General features: G+C 43.5%; 1 protein-coding gene across 1 annotated transcript; it reads right to left on the bottom strand.

Annotated features, from left to right (window-relative positions):
* Positions 1 to 1,736: 1,736 nt before the first annotated feature.
* LOC133418454 (uncharacterized) lies at positions 1,737 to 14,106 on the bottom strand. Its single transcript, XM_061707143.1, has 6 exons — positions 13,931 to 14,106; positions 13,368 to 13,661; positions 11,720 to 11,794; positions 4,358 to 4,380; positions 3,908 to 3,979; positions 1,737 to 2,223 (listed from the first exon to the last, which is right to left on the bottom strand). Exons 1-6 carry the CDS (start codon positions 14,076 to 14,078, stop codon positions 2,122 to 2,124), a joined length of 714 nt encoding a protein of 237 aa, XP_061563127.1. The 5' UTR covers positions 14,079 to 14,106; the 3' UTR covers positions 1,737 to 2,121.
* Between the last annotated feature and the right edge of the window lie 9,425 nt (positions 14,107 to 23,531).

Below are 23,531 nucleotides of genomic sequence, written 5' to 3'. Positions count from 1 at the left end.
TTTACTAAACACTAACTATAGGCTTTACTAAACAGAAAGGTTTTAAGTTTAGTTTTAAAGGTGGAGGTGGTGTCAGCCTCCTTAACCCAGATTGGAAGTTGGTTCCATAGTAATGGTGCCTGATAGCAGAACGCCCGCCCTCCAAATCTACATTTGGATACTCTAGGAACTACCAGTAAACCTGCACCCTGAGAACGGAGAGCTCTGCCAGGAACATAAGGCACTATCAGGCCTTGCAAATAATGCGGAGCTAAGCCGTTTTGGGCTTTATACGCAAGTAATACAATTTTAAATTGGATTCTGAATTTTACGGGTAATGGAGCGACGCTAACACTGGAGAGATATATATACAGTACAGACCAAACGTTTGGACCTTCTCATTCAAACAAACGGGGAAATGTGTCCAAACATTTGGTCTGTACCGTATTTATATATATATGCACATATATATATATATATATACACACACATATATATGTAAATGTACATAATATATATATATACATATATATATATATATATATATATACACACATATACATATGTAAATGTTTTCTGGGAAACTTAAAATGTAAGCCATAATCAGCAATATTAAAATGATAAAAGGCTTGCAATATTTCAGTTGATTTGTAATGAATCCAGAATGTATTATTATTTTTTATTTTTTTTTAAAATTGCATTACAGAAAAGAACTTTATCACAATATTCTAATATCTGACACAGTCCTGTACATTACACAGGCATTGTGGAAAATGTTACACTCAGTAAGTTTCAGAAGCTTATATCCATAAAAAAAAAAGAGGATCAGAAGGAGCATTAAATTTGCTCCATGATATAACTCGGATTTCCTTTTGAAATTCTTTATTCGGTCACATCACACTACAAGCATTATCAAGACAAGCATTATCGACAAAAAAGTGACTGAAAAGGCAACAGGCAGAAGCATAGTGCTTATATTAATGCCTGTCCTACAAACCAAAATAAGCTATCTAGAATTCTTTCAATATAAAAAAAACAAACGTTACACTAAAAAAGAAACAACAAAACAACAACCACTGACAACTAAATTAAACCAAACCAGAAAAAGAAATGGTAAAAAAGAAACCAATAAGGTTACCAGTATTTAAATGTATTGTAATAAATACATTTTCAAATAGCAAAAAATAAAATAATAAAGCTACCCAACACTGATACAATAAAAAAAGCAAACAAACAATAGCAAAACTAAACCAGAAAAGGAGGACCAATAAGGTTTACATATATAGTAGTAAAGACATTTTTTTTAAATAAATATCAGAGAAGAACAGCAACAAACAAAAACAAGTAAACATTAACTTGTAGCTTTGAAAAATTGCTCTACAAACCTTTTTTTGTAAACCGAAAATGAGCTGCACATTCATAAATCTAGGTTAGGGTCATTCCATAGTTTAACTCCCACAACAGATAAATAGTTTACAAACATCACGCAAATTATATTTTGACTCATGTATTGGGAAAAAACGTTGTACACTGTCAGGAAGTGTTTTATTGGTGATTTTAAATATAAATTGAGCTGATTTAAGGTCCACTAAATCTCTGAATTTAAGCACATGGTCAGGATTCTGTCCTCGCATCAATGCAACATTTAATGAAAAATGACTTTAAAAGGAAATAAATGTAGCGATGTAATTTAAGATTATTGAAACAATGACACGGTCAAATAAAAACTAAAGTCGGTCCAACAAAACATTTCTCTTTTTCCTTTTATTGAATAGGGAATTTAAACGCAATGAATGAAGGAAGCATTCAATAAAGTAATGTATTTTAAGTCATATAAATAACAAGCCGTATCTAATAGTTAAGTAGCAGATAAAATGTGGGGAAAAAATGGATTGATAACCCTTAAATATGAACATAATTTCTTAAAACCTAAACTGACTTTGACCACCAGACTTATATTCCTCTCTGCTCATATCGAGCTACAATATTGTCTTTTTCTTTTCCGGTGCCAAGATCAACTTCTATCATCAACATGTGATTTAAACGTTGAGAACAGGAAGTGCATCACGAATGATCAATAACTGCTCTTGGTGAACAATCACACCTGATATAACTATATTGTCTTTCTTCCTTGTGGAGTTATTAGGAGACACAGCTGTAGGGGCCGTTGGGAGTGTCGTCGGCCTCGGCCTTCATCTCCGTCCTCACGTTGGAATAAATCACCACGTCCTCTTCTTCTTTCACCTGCATCAAACAAACCAGACGATCCACGTGATTCTTCAGCAGAAACACATTTTACACCCACATGCTGTCGTTTACTGTTGACTAACGTCCCAAATATGTTGTTCTGATAAATGAGAGAAAAGCGAAGTGAAGTGAAGTGAGTCCTATATGTTCTTATTTCTAAAAAAGTACAATTTCCGCCTAAACTAACCTTTTTAGTTTGATGATGATTTTTAGTATGATTACAGTGCTATATTTCACTATTTTCTCAGGTAAATCATTTTCTGACTGTTTTGTGATGGTGGGCAGCCACCTGGTTCAAACCTCAGCAAGTTTGATGCAGAAAAGAGTGAGCGTTCTCAAGTTATGGGCTTTTTTCCCCTCACTTTCCCCCTATTCGAACTGGGCCAATTTGGCCCTTTTCAGGGTTTGGAGTAGTTCTTTGAAGAAGAGGCAAAAAAACGAATTTCCCCCCAAAAAACAAAAACCACAACATCCAATTTCACTAATAGGAGACCCTAGATTCTACCTCGGATATCTCGAAGACTTGTTCCTAGACTATATGTACTTAACATTCTTCTGTTGTGCGTCTCTCTTACCAGGGTTTTATTTTACCCCTTCCTTCTTATTTATTTACGTATTATTCATTTCCTCTCCACTGCCACCTGAGGATGGGAAACTGCACCAAACTGAAGAGTCAATGCAATCTGTTGGGTTTCTTATAGGCTGTTTCTATGCACTATGAGGATTTTCAATCTTCCATAAATGACAATGAACTGAAAGGAAGTGGAATTAATTGGACCGAACGGGATTGGACTTTTTTCTCGAAATTGTACTTCAATATTAATCTCGACATTTCAACTTTTTTCTCGACATTTCCCCTTTTTTCTCAACATTTCAACTTTATTCACGAAATTTTGACTTTTTTCTCAAAATTTTGACTTTTTTCTCAAAATTGTACTTCAACATTAATCTCGACATTTCAACTTTTTTCTCGACATTTCAACTTTTTTCTCGACATTTCCCCTTTTTTCTCGAAATTTCGCCTTTTTTCTCAACATTTCAACTTTATTCACGAAATTTTGACTTTTTTCTCAAAATTGTACTTCAACATTAATCTCGACATTTCAACTTTTTTCTCGAAATTTCACCTTTTTTCTCGAAATTTCAACTTTATTCACGAAATTTTGACTTTTTTCATAAAATTTTGACTTTTTTCTCGAAATTGTACTTCAACATTAATCTCAACATTTCAACTTTATTCACGAAATATTTACTTTTTTCTCAAAATTTTGACTTTTTTCTCAAAATTGTACTTCAACATTAATCTCAACATTTCAACTTTATTCACGAAATTTTGACTTTTTTCATAAAATTTTGACTTTTTTCTCAAAATTGTACTTCAACATTAATCTCGACATTTCAACTTTTTTCTCACCATTTCAACTTTATTCACGAAATTTTGACTTTTTTCCTAAAATTTTGTCTTTATTCTCGAAATTGTACATCAACATTAACCTCGACATTTCGACTTTTTTGATTTTGAATCGTCTATAAATGACAATGAATTGAACCCGAACTGTATTGCATTCATTAGACTGAATAAAACTTTGCAAACAATCATGATCGTTGAAACGTTTACGTTCCCGTCACACGACGTCAGCCACCTTGATGAAACAGAACCACACCTGAGGGAGTCGCTCACCTTCATCTCAAGGACATTCTGGGCATTTGAATGGTCAACAGTGGTGTAGGTCACATTTTTATCTGGATCGTCCTACAGACAAATAAAAATGAGCACAAAGTTACCGAAGAAATATGTCTTAAAGTCTGTGTTACCTGCACTTCTGTTTCAAATCAGTAACAGTTAAGATAAACTGATAGAGCATCAAGTTGTTCTTTGTTTCTCCACAAGAGGGCGCCCTGGGCTCAAATATTCACTACAGTTGGCTTTTCCTCATGGACTTGACCTAAAACCTTTATATTTAGGTGATCAAAGTGGAAAACCCGCCAGACCATGAAACTGGTGTCAAGATTAAAGTAAAATAAATCCAAACTTGATTTTATGCATTATATATTTAAGGTTTACATTAGCTTGATTAGGTAGAGTGATATATTTTTACATATTAAAAAATAAATAAATACACATACTCACATTGAGGTTTATCATAAATACATCTGAAACAAAAAGGTGAAATTAATTAATAATTAGTTGACAATATCATTACATATTTACAAACTAATCTATCAGGAGATATAAACCATTATAATAATCTAAAAATCTCTAAAAATCTAAAATGAATCAGCAGGATGATACAGTATGAACTGTATTGAGTAAATATTTAAATGTTTCATTCAAAAATTATTACTTGAAACAAGTAATGAACATATTAAGTCAAAGATTATTCTGTTAAAAAGGTTAAATACATGAGGTTTAATGCCAAAGTGTCCTCAGTGTCAGGGATGCGGTGGATAGGACCCACATGCAGGAGAGCAGGAGGCAGGATAAATAAAGCTAATTTATGAAGTAAAAACAAACCAAAAGCGCTGCAGAGCAGGGTTGACAAAAAAACACAAGCACCAATATCCAAAAACCTGACAGGACACAAGGAGGGTGGAAACAATCGGACCAGCAGGGAGCAAAGGAAAGACAAGACCAGATATACACAGAAGGGTTGACGAGACACAGGTGCAGACAATCAGGGCCGATGGGAACCAGGGAAATCAAGACAGAAGTGAAACACAAAGACACAGGTTTCAAAATAAAACAGGAACCAAACCGTGAGACTCAGTCCTCGAGAGCCTTGGTCCTGCATGTTTTAGATGTTCCCTGCATCAACACACAGATGGCACAGTCATTTGTATCAGTGTGTGTTGATACAAGGAAACATCTAAAACATGCAGGACAGTGGCTCCTGGGGACCAGGATTGGACATCCCTGATTTAAAACATGCAGGACAGCCTGTATACCCTTGTTTTAGCTGTTCTAACCCAGGTTTTATCGTCTTATGGTTTTAAGTTGTTCTTATGTTTGTTTTAGCAGATCTTGCTTTCTAGACCTACTTTTAGGATTTTATGTTATACTTTTAAACTCTTTTAATGTGTATTTTATGTTACGGGGTGAGGTTTTGGACCCAAATGCAGAACACGGAGCACACAGTGGTAGTTTGTCTGGTTTGCTTTATTACCCTCAACAGGGACAGGGAAGAGCAGGCAGGAATGCAAGACAAGGATCAGGCAGCAATCGGAGTCAAACTCTGAAGACAAGGTCAGGCAACGGAGAGCAGGAGACAAGGCAGGATCCAGGAACAGGCAGGGTCGGCAACAGAGTGCGAAATACGGGGGGGTTCGGGGGGGACGGAATGTTGTCAAAAAAATAAATAAATTAGGCTATATAATATAATATGATAATTTGATTGTCACTAATGGTCAATTAAATATGTTTAAGAGATCGCCATATCAAGTATTCACAATTCAAAACTTTTATTGGTTTAACACAAGTCCTGCACCTTTATATATGCAAATTAGCCATGTGCGCCAGCACAGTGCAACGACCGGCTAGTTGAGATGCCACAATAACATGGCTAAGCGGAAGCTAACTCAGAGTGTGTCACTTGCACACTTTGGGTTCACATAAAAAAAGGTGTCAGTGTCAGCCAGAGATGAGGAGAGAGACGTTCCTCTCTCACCCTCTGGTGAAGGAAGGTAAGTCGAGGCCGAGCACTCCGGGGCAGATGCTACTGCGCCCCCGCTGCTAGCAGTGACTTGCTTTAACTTAAGGTAAGAGGCCAGCCTGCTTAATATGGCCTGAACCCACCTGAGAGATAATGTTTTTTTTAAATTATTGTTATTATTATTTTGCGTTATGGCCTGTTATGAGTGTGATTTGTGAATGTGTAAGCTGCGTGAACCCACCATCATGTGCCATCATGAGCCATCATGTTTTAGTTTTTTTAAATTTTGCGTGATCACCTGTTATGAGTGGGATTTGTGAATGTGTTCACACAACTGTGTTAAAACATAATTTCCTGGATGGTTACATTATGTTAAATAATCAGTCATCATTGTGCAGGCTGAGGATCTGTTTAAGTGCACTGATTGCACGTCTCCGATAGTGGCATTTGTTGTTATTACTGTTATTTGAATGCACAATTCATTTTCATTGTATTTTTTTTTATTTATCTAAAAAAATACATTAGCCTATTTCATTTGTTTATTCGTTTCTGCAATGCACTGGTCATGCGCCAGTGTCTTATACCTGGCATTTATTCATTAAGTGCACTGTGCACCAGTGTGGTGCCAATTAATGTCTTTTATTTATTTTAATTATCAGATTTAATTTGTAAATAACATTCTGCATCGTAATGCACAATTTTGCCTCCTGTTTGTAAAACAACGCACATCTAAAATGGTTAAAAGTGTGCGTGTATTTGTCATAGGCTATAGTAGGCTGATTGTAATGGTTTATTGTATAGGGCCACACTGTTAAAAAAAAAAAAAAACTCGAGTTAGGGACCCCCCCGAATATGGATGGGTATTTCGCACACTGGTTGGCAACGATAAGTCGAGACAGCGAATGCTGGAAGGTCTTACATCTACAGACAGAGTGACGATCTGGCAGTGAGAGTGCAGGAGAGTGGAGCTTTTATGCGGTCCTGATTGCTGAGGGGCTGCAGCTGGGAGAGCATGTGAAAGGAGTGAGTGACGAGGTGGGCGTGGCTGGCAGATGTAGTGAGCAGGAGAGAGGGGAGTGGAAAACCACTGAAGGCTGGAGGACCAACCATGACATTTTAACTTCATAGCCTATCTTCTCCTGCTTTCTTGTAGCTTTTATCTCCAGTGTTTCCTCATGGGGAGCCTCCATGCTGGGAGTGACTCTGGCCTGCAGGGGGTCGTCCTGGGGGTCGTTCTGGCCTGGATGGTTGTGGAGTTCTCTCTGCACCACGGCTTTACCGCTGTGGTGTGGACTCCTCTTAAAGGTGACCTATTATGGCATTTAATGTATATTTTAAACAGGCCTTGAATGTCTTAAAAACAATCTAAAGCTTGTTTTTTCTACATAAATCATAAATCCAGCCTGTGGGCCATGTCTATAGTTTTACCGCTTCTAACCTCTTTTTCTGCGCCTCATTTTTAGGGAAGGGGGGGGTATGATAATGAGCCTCTGTGCTTATTGGCTCCCTGAATGACGTGTAGGAGGGGAGGAGGATAAACCTGCTCCGCCAGAGCAGCCCAAATTATCACAACACTGAATTTTCACAAATGGAAACTTTATTGTTAAAAAAATAAAATATGAGTTGTATATTAATAACATTTATGCACTATTTAAGCCGGATCTACCCGGCGGATGCTGAACGCTGGCCCCGGAGCCACGCCGGGGCGCCCGGGAGCAGCGCTGCTGGTGCAGCGCGCATCACCGCAGATTTAACGGGGGAATCTGACCGGTTCCGACCGGCCGGGACCGCAGGAACCGGCCTGGACTGGTAGCAGGGACTCCCGGGGACCGACCAGCGGAATTTCAGCCGGATCTGCCCGGCCGATGCTGTGCGGCGGGCGCCGCAACTCCACGGCGGGCGCACAGATCGGCTCCGGGGCGCATCGCCCGTTACCGGGGATCAAACCGACAGATTTGCCTGAAAATCTCGGAGGGTGAAGCTGGTCCAGCCTGGGACAGACCCCCGAGGACCCAGCTCCCAAACCACCCGGGAACCTGGATGATTTAACCCGGATCCGCTCCGCCGCGGCGCCGCGTCCGACTGGCTGAAGGAAGCCCCGCTCCAGCAGCGGAGAGAGCTGGTTGTGGGCGTGGTTTCAGCAGCGGAGGCTGAACCTTTGGAAATCTGCTCCTGTCGTTACGTAACGACGGGAGCAGATTCTAATCGGCTCAAAAAAAACCACGTGACACTGGGGGACTCTGTCAGGCGGGGGTCAGAGACCTTGCAGAAATTCATGGTATTTTGTCTCCCCTGTGCTGGCAGGGTGAGGGGAGACCACTTTATATATGTTAAAACAAGAAAAAACGTGTTTTTCATAATAGGTCCCCTTTAAGCATTATTAAGTGTTGTGTTTTATGTAAAGCGCTTTGAGTTGCATTTTTTATTCTGTATGAAAAGCGCTATACAAATAAAGGTTGATTTGATTTGATTTCAAAAATAAAATGAATTAAAGCTGCAAGCAGCGATGAACGGGCCCTCGCACTCACGGCCACCGCCCCCCATAAGCATATCAGAAAAGACACCACCCACGACTTTCTATGTCAAACCATTCAAAAGTTATAGCAGAAAAAAGGGACAACCAATCAGAAGAAGGGGCGGGGCTAATTCAGGCCAATGAAGGTCAAGGACTCCATACATAATCTGATGACACCACCCACGACTCTCTATGTCAAACCATTCCAAAGTTATAGCAGAAAATCGGGACAACCAATCAGAAGAAGGGGCGGGGCTAATTAAGGCCAACGAAGCTTAAGGACTCATTACAGATTCCCATGACACCACCCACGACTTCCTATGTCAAACCATTCAAAAGTTATAGCAGAAAAAAGGGACAACCAATCAGAAGAAAGGGTGGGGCTAATTCAGGCCAATGAAGGTCAAGGACTCCATAAAGAATCTGATGACCCCACCCACGACTCCATATGTTAAACCATTCCAAAGTTATAGCAGAAAATCGGGACAACCAATCAGAAGAAGGGGCTGGGCTAATTAAGGCCAACGAAGCTTAAGAACTCAGTACAAAGTCCCATGACACCACCCACGACTTCCTATGTCAAACCATTAAAAAGTTATAGCAGAAAAAAGGGACAACCAATCAGAAGAAGAGGCGGGGCTAATTCTGGCCAATGAAGGTCAAGGACTCCATAAAGAATCTGATGACACCACCCACGACTCTCTATGTCAAACCATTCCAATGTTATAGCAGGAAATCGGGACAACCAATCAGAAGAAGGGGCGGGGCTAATTAAGGCCAACGAAGCTTAAGGACTCATTACAGAGTCCCATGACACCACCCACGACTTCCTATGTCAAACCATTTAAAAGTTTTGGCAGATAAAAGTATTCTAGGGGGCGCTGTTGAGCCGTTAGGCCACGCCCATTAATGCAAACCATGAAATATCAAATTTATCGCCAAGTCTGGCTTGCATGCAAAATTTGGTGACTTTTGGAGAACTATCAAATATGGACCAATCACATGAAGGGGGGGCGCGCCTTTTGGCGTCTAGCGTCGCCACGGTAATACTTTTGAAAGAGAAAAGTAATGCGTGGTGTGGCAGGATGTAGACGCACATTTTGATGTATAACACACCTGGGTGCACGTTACGGTTCGGGCTGAATTAACTGCCGAAGGAATGGCATAAATTTCGCCAAAATGACACAATTAATTCAAAATGGCCGACTTCCTGTTCGGTTTCGGCCATGGCGCCAAGAGACTTTTCTTTTAGTTGTGACATGATACAGGTGTGTAGCGATTTTCGTGCATGTACGTCAAACCGTATTGTGGGGCTTGAGGCACAAAGTTTTCCGGGGGGCGCTGTTGAGCCATTTTGCCACGCCCATTAATGCAAACCATGAAAGATCAAATTTATCGCCAGGCCTGGCTTGCATGCCAAATTTGGTGCCTTTTGGGGAACTATCAAATATGGACCAATCAGATGAAGGGGGGGTCCGCTTGTTGGCGTCTAGCGTCGCCACGGTAACACTTTTGAAAGAGAAAAGTAATGCGTGTAGTCGCAGGATGGAGACGCACATTTTGATGTATAACACATCTGGGTTCACAATACGGTTCGGGCTGAATTAACTCTCGAAGGAATGGCATATATTGCTCCAAAATTACGCAATTAATTCAGAATGTTCAAAATGGCTGACTTCCTGTTCAGTTTCGGCCATGGCGCCAAGAGACTTTTCTTTTAGTTGCGACATGATACAGGAGTGTACCTATTTTCGTTCATGTACGTCAAACCGTATTATGGGGCTTGAGGCGCAAAGTTTTTTCTGTCTGAACCAACCAGATGAAGGGTGGCCGCGCTTTTTGGCGTCTAGCATCGCCACGGTAACGCTTTTGAAAGAGAAAAGTAATGCGTGTAGTCGGAGGATGGAGACGCACATTTTGATGTATAACACACTTGGGTGCACGTTACGGTTCGGGCTGAATTAACTTTCGAAGGAATGGCATAAATTTCGCCAAAATGACACAACTAATTCAAAATGGCCGACTTCCTGTTCGGTTTCGGGCATGACGCCAAGAGACTTTTCTTTCGGTTGCGCCATGATACAGGTGTGTACCGATTTTCGTGCGTGTACGACATACCGCATTCTGGGGCTTGAGGCACAAAGTTTTCAAGGGGGCGCTGTTGAGCCATTTTGCCACGCCCATTAATGCAAACCATTAAATATCAAATTTTTCGCCAGGCCTGACTTGCATGCAAAATTTGGTGACTTTTTGGGCACGTTTAGGGGGGCAAAAAGGCCTTCCTTTTCTCAGAAGAAAAAGAAAGAAAAAATTCCTACAGATACAATAGGGCCTTCGCACTGAAGGTGCTCGGGCCCTAATAAAGGTAAGCTCTTGATTTATCATTGCCTTAAGGTTATATTAACAACAAACAAAAGTGCTGACATGTTAATGTGGCATTTTACATATAGTCAGTATGAGAGTTAACCACATGAGCAAGACATTATCTGGCATTATCATAAGACTATAACTTATTGCTCAAACTTAAAACTGCCTTCCCTATCTGTGACATATTCTTGGATATATCTGAAACATAATGTTGCTCTTATCCGTGGACAAAATCATCCATTGTTTAGAAACTTTATTAATCAGAACTTTCAAACACGAATTCATTACACCAATGAATTATATCTGAATTAACAATAATAATAATAAATACGAACAGAAAACACCCTCGGATTCTTGGCTACATTAAAGCTGCAAGGGTCCCTGGCATTTGATTTCAAAAGAAAAGAAAAGGGAAGTGATCTTGTTTCCCTGCGCTAGGAACAATTAAACATTCATCAGACCAGCAAATTAAATATAATGTGTAATCTTGATGATATTATTGATGAACTATTTCCTCCAATGTTTCCCTCACTTTACTTTTTTCTACCTGTATCTTTTAGTTTGCCAATCGCCCAATGATTTCTTAGTATTCATGCATTTTATATGCTATTAAACTGTTTAAATATACAATTTTTTAAGTGCAGTAGTTACTCTGAGCCCGCCGGTCACTGGTAGAGATATGTTGGACTTAATGATATGTTTTGGCAGCCAAGTCTCTATAATATTCTCTATAATATTACAAATTATTACAATGCTAACTACTTAACATTGTTCCTTGCTGATTGCTGCTGTCTCACATCCTCAGCATTGTTTTTAAATCGAAGCTAATATAGCATCAGACTTTAGTGGACGTTTCATAAATTCTTCCAACACTACATCAAAATATCTCGGCTCATGTTGACCCTCGATATGTCCACACTCTCAAACTAGACAGACCAAAATTATAGAGATGTACGTTCACCTCTTCCGCTCTTGTCCGTGGCGTTCCTCAAGGTTTCGTATCCAGCCCCCTCCTGTTGATGCTGCTCACTCACATCTGCTGACATAAACAGTAATTCATAGTTAAGTTTGCAGGTGAAATCATGTTCATCCATTTAATTTCAAATTTATATGACTTCATTTGTGGAAGAAATCCACAATTTTGATCAGTGTAAAAAAAAAAGTAGCTTATTTTAGATTTTATTTTTGATTTCATCTTTAACCAGTCAGGATCTTTTATTTATGGAAGAGTATTAGGGCCAGGCAGAAGAAAAAATAAAATAATATTTTAGAGGAGGAAGATTTTTTTTTCATTATGCACTTTGAGAAAAAAGTTGAAATGTCGAGAAAAAAGTCAAAATGTCGAGATTACTATTGAAGTACAATTTCGAGAAAAAAGTCGAAATGTTGAGAAAAAAGTCAACATTTTGTGAATAAAGTTGAAATGTTGAGAAAAAAGGCGAAAATTTCGACTTTATTCTTGAAATTGTATTTCAACATTAATCTCGACATTTTGACTTTTTTCTTCGACATTTCGACTTTTTTCTCAAAGTGCACAATAAAAAAAAATCTTCCCTTCTCAAATATTTTTTCTCCTGCCTGGCCCTAATACTCTTCCAGAACTATTGGTTTCACAAAACTTCACATAATTAAGTTAAGACTCACACTTCAGTGTAAATTTCATAAAACTTGTGACTGAAGGTTGGTGAATTCTGTTGGGTTTGTTTGGTTGTTTTACGACTCAGATTACATGTTTCCACTAGTACTGAGATAAATCTACTATTAGCATTTGATTGTAAATCACCTAATTCACATAATATAATAGTCAATATGTCGGTCCTTGCATAGAAACAAGAACCTCTTATTTTTCTGTTGTGTACACCTGCTTTAGCTTTTCTGTTGAATTTGATGAGAAAAGCAGTGATGATGGCCAGAATCATCATCACCGCCCCGACCGCAGATCCAATGATGATGTTGGTGTTGATCAGACTGGAATCTGGGAAGAAGGGATTCAAAATGACCACCTAAGAGCTGTCGCAAAATATCGATTACAAGTTATATATACTAAATCAGGGGTCGGCAACCCGCGGCTCCAGAGCCGCATACAGCTCTTTACCGCCGCCCTAGTGGCTCCCTGGAGCTTTTTCAAAAATGTTTGACCTTTTTTTTTCCTTTTTTCTCTTTTTTTCTTCTTTTTTCTTTTTTTTCCCCTTTTTTCCTCTTTTTTTCTTCCTTTTTCCTTTCCTTTTTAATCTCAACATTTCGACTTTTTTCTCGACATTTCGACTTTTTTCTCAAGATTGTACTTCAACATTAATCTTGACATTTCGACTTTTTTCTCGAAATTTCAACTTTTTTCTCGAATATGATATCATAATGAAAAACTAAATCTTCCCCCAGTTCTAACTAATATAGAAACATGCAGCATATGTTGCCTTCATTCTAAGGCTTATACAAGACTTTTCATTTTTTGCAGCCCCAGACATATTTGTTTTTTGTGTTTTTGGTCAAATATGGCTCTTTCAACATTTTGGGTTGCCGACCCCTGAACTAAATGATTCCACAGAGTTTTGGTTCTTTCATCTTCTCTCCTTTATTTCCTTGTCTTCATGATTTTGAGGTTGTCTTACCTGTAAAGTCCAGCGTGTATTCAGCATCTATCTTCACTCTGTCTCCTTCAACAACCTGGCAGGTGAATCTTCTCTTGGAGCCTCTCTGATGTTTCACCATCAGATCAGAAACACAGTTGTTCTGTCCTCCAGACACAAACCCATCACCTTCACCAAGCAGCACAGTTCCTGTCTCATCCACCCAGATGATGCTGTTCTCTTTACAGGGAATGTCAGTATTGTATTTAATCAGAGAACACTGTAATGATATGTTTCCACCGCTTCTTGGGTCAGCATCTGGTGGAAATGGAACGACTGGAAGAAAAAAACAAGTTATTTATCTTTTCTTAGCCTGAACAATGTCAAATTACCGATCCCATGTGAGAACCATTGATTTAGAAAAAAGCTTTTGTATTTAAGGTTTTAGTCTGACTGAGTAGCTGAGCAGCGGAAACGTTTCATATATAAGCATCATTCATTGTCAATGACACTTAATTTCCTTCCTGAAAACTCAAATTTCACACAATGTTCATGAGATGACTGAGAGTGAGAATGTCAAAATGCCATCAAAGTGAGATACTCACTTGTCAACATGTGTAAATACACAAGTATATCTTGGTAATTAACGTGTCCAAGCCGACCAGTGTAACGACCAGCATCCTCAGCAGTGATGTTGTTGATGATCAGAGAGCAGTTACTGCTCAAACTCATCCTGCCAGCTCCAAGTGACATCTCAATGACTCTTCCGCTGTCAACCACGTCTTCAGAATCAGCATTTACAACTTTGTCGTAAATCCATTGAACATCGGAGCATGCGGGGGAAGATGATTCAAACTTGAACGGCAAAATGACGTCATCTCCGACTCTGTGATAGAGGAAGGCTTTTTGGATGCCAATTCCTGCTGCAGAGAAAAACACACACCCAGAGAACATTTGTACACTTCAGAGATGAATCACAAACAAACCTCCACAATATAAAACCTTTAAGACCTTTAACCTGCAATCGGTTGTATTTATTTATTGTGGGCATGCCAAGTAGTGGCATGACCATATTGCAATCGTCCAGAATGGCCCAAATGGCAATGTTGCTAGCATTTTGCTAACAAGCTAAAGTCACAAAAGTCCCACTGCGCACCAGCGGGTGTACAGCATGACCCCGCACTGATGTGGAAAAAAAAAATCCCCAAAAAATAAAACACGCCCGAAAAAACGAGAAAAAACATGAAAATTAAGGCGATATAATAGTATACAGAAAAGGTTTCCCTTTTCTTATTCTTATTCCGTACGCTTTTTTCGTCCGTTAATGCGGCCCTAACCACAACGTGCACCTATGCATGGCATACATCGTTGGATGCGTCTCCATCGTGCCTCGATGGGTATTACTTTTCTCAGTCAAAAGTGTTACCGTGTCAATGCTAGATGCCAAAAAGTTAAAAAAAGGCGAAAATTCGGGAGCTTATTGCTCAGCCAAACTTTATAGTAGAGACATCGTTCAAATTTACAAAAACTCGGCCCGATTGGCTCTAAAGGACCGTACAACCTCATCATGCTAATTATTACGGTTTTTGCGATATTTAACATTCAATAAAAAAAAAAAATTCCATTTGACTTTGGACGCTTGTTGCTAGGCAACAGGTTATCGTAGAGACATCGTACAAATGTTCCCCGACTCGGCACGTTGAACGAGAGGGTCGCTTCCCTGCGCCTTCGGGTCGGGAAAAGGTCTCTCACTGTTGTTTGTGCCTACGGGCCAAACGGCAGTGCGGAGTACCCGGCCTTCTTGGAGTCCCTGGGAGGAGTACTTGATAGTGCTCCAACTGGGGACTCCATTGTTCTACTGGGGGACTTCAACGCTCACGTGGGCAATGACAGTGATACCTGGAGAGGCGTGATTGGGAGGAACGGCCTCCCCGATCTGAACCCGGGCGGTGTTTTGTTGTCGTTTGTCCATAACGAACACCATGTTCAAACATAAGGGTGTCCATCAGTGCACGTGGCACCAGGACACCCTAGGCCGGAGGTCAATGATCGACTTTGTTATTGTTTCTTCTGAGCTTTGGCCTTATATCTTGGACACTTGGGTGAAGAGAGGGAGCTGTTGACCTCGACTGGGGACATCGTCGGACGGTGGAAGGAATACTTCGAGGATCTCCTCAACCCGACTGACATGCCTTCCACTGAGGAAGCAGAGAGTGGGGACTCTGGGGCGTGCTCATCCATCAGCCAAGCCGAGGTCACTGAGGTAGTTCGTAAGCTCCTCAGTGGCAGGGCACCGGGGGTGGATGAGATTCGCCCTGAGTACCTCAAGTATCTGGATGTCGTACGGCTGTCTTGGTTGACACGCCTCTGCGACATTGCATGGAGGAAGGGGACAGTACCGCGGGAGTGGCAAACCGGGGTGGTGGTCCCTCTCTTCAAAAAGGGGGACCAGAGAGTGTGTTCCAACTATAGGGGGATCATCTTCTCAGCCTCCCCGGGAAAGTCTACGCCAGGGTACTGGAGAGGAGATTACGGCCGATAGTTGAACCTCGGATTCAGGAGGAACAATGCGGTTTTCGTCCCGGTCGTGGAACACTGGACCAGCTCTACACCCTCCACAGGGTGCTCGAGGGTTCATGGGAATTTGCCCAACCAGTCTACATGTGTTTTGTGGATCTGGAGAAGGCATTTGACCGTGTCCATCGTGCCATTCTGTGGGGGGTGCTCAGTGAGTATGGAGTCCGGGGCCCTCTATTAAGGGCTGTCCGGTCTCTGTATGATCGAAGCAGGAGTCTGGTTCTCATTGCCAGCAGTAGGTCAGACTTATTCCCGGTGCATGTTGGACTCCGGCAGGGCTGCCCTTTGTCACCGGTCCATGGACAGGATTTCTAGGCGCAGCCAGGGGCCGGAGGGGATCCGGTTTGGGAACCACAGGATTTCGTCTCTGCTTTTTGCAGATGACGTTGTCCTGTTGGCTTCATCGGACCGGGACCTTCAGCATGTGCTGGGGCGGTTTGCGGCCGAGTGCGACGCGGCAGGGATGAGAATCAGCACCTCCAACACCAAGGCCATGGTTCTCCACCGGGAAAGGGTGGCATGCCTTCTCCGGGTGGGTGGAGAAGTCCTGCCTCAGGTGGAGGAGTTCAAGTATCTCGGGGTCTTGTTCACGAGTGAGGGAACGATGGAGCGGGAGATTGACAGACGGATCGGTGCAGCGTCCGCAGTTATGCGGTTGATGAACCGGACCGTCGTGGTGAAGAAGGAGCTGAGTCGAAAGGCGAAGCTCTCGATTTACCGGTCAGTCTACGCACTGTTGGAACACACCCAGTGATCGTGGGGACTGTTATAAAGGTTTATGAACATTTTGTGACTGTATATTCAAACTTTGAAACCCTGGTCAACTCCCCCAGCCTGAAACCCGCTTTAATGTGCCTCCTAAAATGGCCGCCGTGCCATGAACTACAATCCCAGCATGCCTTGCTGGATGGGGCGGCGCCTGAGAGCGACACGCACCCAATCCCGAGCGAGGCACTGATGACGTCATAGCAGCGCGCGGAAATACAAAACTCCGTGCTGCACCGAGACTCTTCTCTTCTCTTCTCTTCAGCCAACGAGCCGGGACAGACGCGTTTGCTGTCCAGCAGCTTTTTAAGAGCTGTGGGGGGGGGGGGTTCAAGGAGCCGTCGAGGCCCGCACTGGCCGGGCGCAAGGTCCGATCCCAGAGCGCTGCGCTCTGGACTCTCTTCCTGTCTTAACTCCTTTCTTTTTTCTCCGAGCCCTGTCCTCCATTCAGGACGACCGCTCCGGGAGCCAAAACCCGCCAGGAGCTCCAGCCTTTGGACCGCGAGGCCCTCCAGCAGCCCGGCGACACAACACGGGACGAGCCGACGTTCCGAATGGAGGAACCGGCCCCGTGCGCAGCGAGGCGGCGTGTTGAGGACGCAGGACCAGAGAGAGCCGGCGTGAGGTTGCTCCAGCCACTGTTCACTTTTCCTTTGAAGTTAGGAGCAGGAGAGAGACTGGGCGGCCGCAGAAACTGAGGATCCCTGCCAGGGAACCCCCGGCAGGGCCGCGCCCGCAGGCGACGGAGCCTGCAGCTTCAGATCCGGACTCCCGAGGACGCGTGAGCTGCTTCTGGGCGATCAGTCATTTAAAACGGTGTAGACCTGAATTTATGATTAATGAAATTACTGTGTGCATATTACGGTTATTTGTTCATTTGGTGGCGCCGTTTCGCCAGTTGATCACGGTTTAAAACACTGGGATTAACATCCGGTCTAAATTTGCACGTGGCTTAAAGAGGGTTTCGCCATCTTTAAATACCACAGGAGCCCCGGCTTCTTTAAACACTGCAGCCACGTTTGTGTCAAGGTTGACATTCCCCCAGCCTCCAGTTTGCCTTCAGTTTCTGTCTTGCCCCGCCTGTGTCCCATCTGCCCTGATTGTGTCTGCACCTGTGTCTCGTCATGTCTCGTTATCCCCTCAGTATATCTTGTCTTGTCATTCCTTTGTGCTCTGTCGGTCCGTACTGTGTCTTCCTCCATGTCTCCTCGTACCTTTTTGATGATCCTGGTTTTTTGTTCATCCTGCTCTGCAGCGCCTTATTTTGCCTTTTTGGATTAAAACCCTTTTGTTTTGAGAACTCCTGCCTCCAGCCTCCCTCTGTCTCCTGCACTTGGGTCCTAAGAAAACCTAAACCATGACAGAACGGACCGACCAGGTGGACCCAGCGGGAGAGTACCTCACCATGTGGGACTTCCTCTGCCGTGAAGCGGCTAAAAACGTGCGTGAGTGTTGGGACCCCTTTTGGGGAACACGCCTGGCTCTGGGTGGGCCCAGGAGCCTGCAGATGCAACGGCGACGGCGTCAGCGCCAGCGCCAGCCCCAGCCTGTTCCGGCTCCAGCTCCTGCACCTGTCCCAATTCCTGTGGTGGTCTCGGATGCACCTCCCCACGTTCCTGTGGTGGTCCCGGACGCACCAGCCCCTCCTCCGGTGATGGTTTCGGACCCCCCTCAGCCGGCTCCGAGGACTCGTGTCCCCCCCCAGCCGGCTCCGAGGACTCGTGTCCCCCCCCAGCCGGCTCCGAGGACTCGTGTCCCCCCCCAGCCAGCTCCGAGGACCCGTGTCCCCCCCCAGCCCGCCCTGGATGTGGACTCTGGGGACATCTGGGATCTGTCCCTTGAGGGGGGGCCGGCGCCCCTCGAGGGGGGGCCAGTGCCCCTCGAGGGGGGGCCAGCGCCACGGACCCGGGTACCCCCGCAGCCGGCGCCCAGGACCCGGGTACCCCCGCAGCCGGCGCCTTGGACCCAGGCTCCCCCGCAGCCAGCGCCTCGGACCCGGGCACCCCCGCAGCCATGTCACGTTCCTGAGCCATGTCCCGTTCCTGAGTCATGTCCCGTTCCTGAGCCATGTCCCGTTCCTGAGCCGTGTCCCGTTCCTGAGCCGTGTCCCGTTCCTGAGGCGGCCCCGCAGCCCTCTGTTCCTGAGGCGGCCCCGCAGCCCTCTGTTCCTGAGGCGGCCCCGCAGCCCTCTGTTCCTGAGGCGGTCCCGCAGCCCTCTGTTCCTGAGGCGGTCCCGCAGCCCTCTGTTCCTGAGGCGGTCCCGCAGCCCTCTGTTCCTGAGACGGTCCCGCAGCCCTCTGTTCCTGAGGCGGTCCCGCAGCCCTCTGTTCCTGAGGCGGTCCCGCAGCCCCGTCAGGTTCCCGAGTCCCGTCAGGTTCCCGAGTCCCGTCAGGTTCCCGAGTCCCGCCAGGAATCCCTGTCACGCCCCCCGCCAAGACCGCCAAGCCCCACGCCGAGACCGCCAAGCCCCACGCCGAGACCGCCAAGCCCCACGCCAAGACCGCCAAGCCCCACGCCAAGACCGCCAAGCCCCACGCCAAGACCCACGCCGAGCCCCACGCCAAGACCGCCAAGCCCCACGCTGAGCCCCACGCCAAGACCGCCAAGCCCCACGCCGAGACCCGCGCCAAGCCCCACGCCGAGACCCACGTCAAGACCCAGGCCTAGGCCTCGTGGGCGGCCCCCGGAGCGTTCTCGCCGGTCTGGTCGGCCTCGTGGACGTCCCCCCGAGCGTTCTCGCCGGTCTGCCCGGCTTCGTGGGCGACCCCCGGAGCTGTCTCGCAGGTCTGCACAGTCCCCAGGATGGCCCCCGGAACGTTGGCCGTGTGTTGGCCTGGGCCCTCCTCCAGGCCCCCTCCGCCCGCCCTGGGTGGTAGGCCGAATGGAACATCTGGGATCTGTCCCTTGAGGGGGGGGTTCTGTCAAGGTTGACATTCCCCCAGCCTCCAGTTTGCCTTCAGTTTCTGTCTTGCCCCGCCTGTGTCCCATCTGCCCTGATTGTGTCTGCACCTGTGTCTCGTCATGTCTCGTTATCCCCTCAGTATATCTTGTCTTGTCATTCCTTTGTGCTCTGTCGGTCCGTACTGTGTCTTCCTCCATGTCTCCTCGTACCTTTTTGATGATCCTGGTTTTTTGTTCATCCTGCTCTGCAGCGCCTTATTTTGCCTTTTTGGATTAAAACCCTTTTGTTTTGAGAACTCCTGCCTCCAGCCTCCCTCTGTCTCCTGCACTTGGGTCCTAAGAAAACCTAAACCATGACAGTTTGAACTTTAGATGTTTGTTGATATCATCTTTATTATTGCTTTGATTTCTTTTTTTCATCCCATGCATTTAAGTTCCATTTCATTTTTATTGATTGTTGTTTTTCTAGTTAATTAATGGTTTTATAATAATGTAGTGCGCCATCAGGATTTATTTGGGTATTTATTTAAATCTGCTTTGATACCCGTATGTAAATAAATTCTGATTGATTTTTAATGAGTGGTTTTTGTTATTTCATGCATTTTGGTCACAATTGAGTTGTTTGACAGAGCTCAGAGCTCGAACTGCACGCCTTCAATTACTGTACAGTATACTAGCCAAAACCTTAATTTCTGAGACTGATATTCTGCAGTAAAAGTTATCATTTCCCTGCTTAAGGAACAGGGTGGTGCCCCGAGGATTTTATTTATCATATTGGTCATTCAATTTGATAAATAGTTGACTTATTAATTATTAATAATTCTTGAATAAAATTATTAATAACCCTTCGATAACTGGACAGCCAAGCTACCTGAGTTGCACAACACACCTACCCTCACCTATGGTCATGAACTTTGGGTAGTGACCGAAAGGACAAGATCTCGGATACAAGCGGCCGACATGAGTTTCCTCCACAGGGTGGCTGGACGCTCCCTTAGAGATGAGTTTCCTCCGCAGGGTGGCTGGACGCTCCCTTAGAGATAGGGTGAGGAGTTCGGTCACCCAGGAGGAGCTCGGAGTCGAGCCGCTGCTCCTTCACATTGAGAGGAGTCAGCTGAGGTGGCTTGGGCATCTGTACCGGATCCTCCTGGACGTCTCCCTATGGAGGTGTTCCAGGCATGTCCCACCGTTTGAAACCTTGTATAATAATTGTAAAAAAAAGGTTGCTACTTCGCAGATTTCACTTATCACAGGTTCTTTTTGGAACCTAACCCCAGCAAAGAATGAGGGATTACTGTAGTCCAACTTTCCTTATTTTATTCAGCACACTTTCTTTTTTTTTGCTGTGTGGGGGGCCCCTACACAGCAGTGGGCCCGGGGCGACCGCCCCCTCTGCCCCCACGCCTGCTCCGCTAGTGTGTGTGCGGCATTTTTTCCACATCTGTAGTTCGCACATAATAATTATACATGTTTACTTCACATAAAACAAGAACAACCAGGTTTTGTGTTTGTAACTAAAAAGTAATTTTTACAATTCAATGAAGCAAGATAATCAAAGTAACCTTTAGTATTGTAACTATTTACTTATTTTTTTTATTTAAACATATGTAAATGTAAATGCTCTTTATTTATATAGCCCTCTACAGCCACCTCTAGGTGAGCCAAAGTGCTTTACAGAATAAAACATACAGAAATACAACTTACAATCATAAGTCAGAGCAAAAAAATAAATAGAATAAAAGAAAAAGAGTAAAAAGTGTCACCAAACTACTGGGTATTAAAAGCCATTCTAAATAAATAGGTTTTAAGCCTTGATTTGAAAAAGCCCAAACATAGTCAGTGTTTACCTTGAAGCTGAAGCACAAACACGATGAGGGTCTCCAGTCGTGTTGTCATGCTGTCTCTGGTGAACGTCGGGTTTTTCTGAGCTTCAGATCTGCTCGTGATCATTTCCTCTACAACGGCAACTTCCTTATTCTCCTCATTTCAACACCTTCGACCCAAGCAAGTGTGTGTTTTCCAAACAAGCAATGAGCGAAAAGTGGCAGTTTAACATGTGTGAAGATATCAACTTCTTGTCTTTGTTATATTTCAGTCCAGGTGAAATTAGTTGTTTTTCTATTTGGATTCACACAAATATTTCTAAATGCAAAAGAAAAAACATTTTTTTTGCCCATTGTGTCAGAGGAATGAAGAAGGAACTACTGTATTCTTTGTAATCATTGAGCTGCAGTGACTCAACCAACACTTTCAATGTGGATTTGCAATTTCCGTAACTGCCCTGCTTTCTAAAATCCCTTCCGCATAAGTACTTCTCTGGGCCTGTAGTTCTCAACAGTTGCGGGTTTTAAAGCACACTTCATGAAACGTTGGAAGAAAATGCCGTTTACCTGCTTACCGTGGAAAGACTGATTCTGAAGTCTGATTTCAGAAAGCCTTTCGCAAAGCTAGAACTGCTGGAGGAGAAGCTTTTTTCAGCGCTGTAGCCAGGCTGATTAAAGACTCCTAGCTCTGCTGAATCAAGTATCCGGGCTGAGCAATTCTGGTCCTTGAAACATCTACTAAAATATGTGGGATCCGGACCTGCATAACCTGTTTCCAGCCAGACTGTGCAAGGAGATTTTTATCTTAATTAATGCCTCCATATTGGATTTGATCAGTCAATCAATCAATTAATCTACAGGCTATGTGTCACAGACTTAGCTGTAATTGAACTGTTACCGTATCCAGGACCACTAGTTAATTGTGAATCTACAACACATCTCCCTTTTATGTCCAAAATTCTTAAAAAAAAAAAAAAAAAAAAGGAGAAAACATTGTTGCGCCCCTTTCTTTAATCATTTAAATACGAAATAAGGTAACGGAAGATTGGCAAGGCAAGACAAGTTTATTTGTACAGCACAATTCAACACAAGGTAATTCAAAGTGCTTTACATCAACATTAAACGCGGCAAGACATAATTAAACAGTAAATAACAAATAAAATGAAATAAAATGATAAGAAAAGAGGTAAAATGATAAAAAGCACAAGTTGTTGAAAAATAAGGACAGTAGAGTACAGCAGCTAAGTATTTAATTTAGGAGTACGCTTCAGTAAACAGTAATGTTTTTAGGCCTGATTTAAAGGAGCTGACAGTTTGAGTATTGGTGTTGGGGGGAATGAAAAACACTTGTGTGTTTTCAAACAAAAAACTCGTTCAAGTTCAAGTTTCACTGTAAATAAAGAATTTTAACGAGATAAAAAGACGAAACATGGATTTATTGTCCAACAAAATGTACAAATCCTGTTTAACCCCACTGAGGACGCTCTCATCATTAGGAGACATCGTGAAGAAATAAAACTCTGGATGAAAATGAATGTTACAGTTGTAGAAGTCAGAATTACTCTATATACATGTAGGAAAAGAAAAACAATGAGTTCAGTCGGTGAAAAGGAGGCAGAGACTTTTCTAAATGCAGGCCTTGATGGCTAATTAAACATTAAATATGTTTTTTGCTGCAGTAAAAAGGGATAAGTTCATTTCTGCGCCGACTGCAGGTCAGATCTATTTTCACAGCTGATTTATAGATCTGTGGATCAAACAGAAGTATCGTTTTCATAGTTCACCACATCATCATCATCATCTTCTCCCTTGTTCACCTGTGGAAACATAAAACAAGAGTTCATGTGTCATGAGAACACACTGCTACTCCCTCTTTGTCTTGTGTCTGGTGTCTGCTCTGGTGTTCCTGATTGGTCATGAGCATTCTTGACAATGCTGACCAGGGTTGGAGGACCAGGGTGGGAGACTGGGGCTCTGGAGAAATCTGATTGATTATGTTGTTATGCAGCCGATGATTGTGAAGAGACTCCAGTGAGGAGCTACTGGGGTTCTAGTGATAAAACTAATGAAACAAACTAACAGAGATGTTTTTTTAATCATGTTTTCTTGTGAGTTTCCTACCTGTTTCATCCTGTAAATG

This window comes from Cololabis saira, chromosome 18 (assembly GCF_033807715.1).
Source record: "Cololabis saira isolate AMF1-May2022 chromosome 18, fColSai1.1, whole genome shotgun sequence".
Classification (NCBI taxonomy): domain Eukaryota; kingdom Metazoa; phylum Chordata; class Actinopteri; order Beloniformes; family Belonidae; genus Cololabis; species Cololabis saira.
Note: the sequence above shows the minus strand (reverse complement) of the source record. Positions and strands in the feature narration are given on the sequence as shown.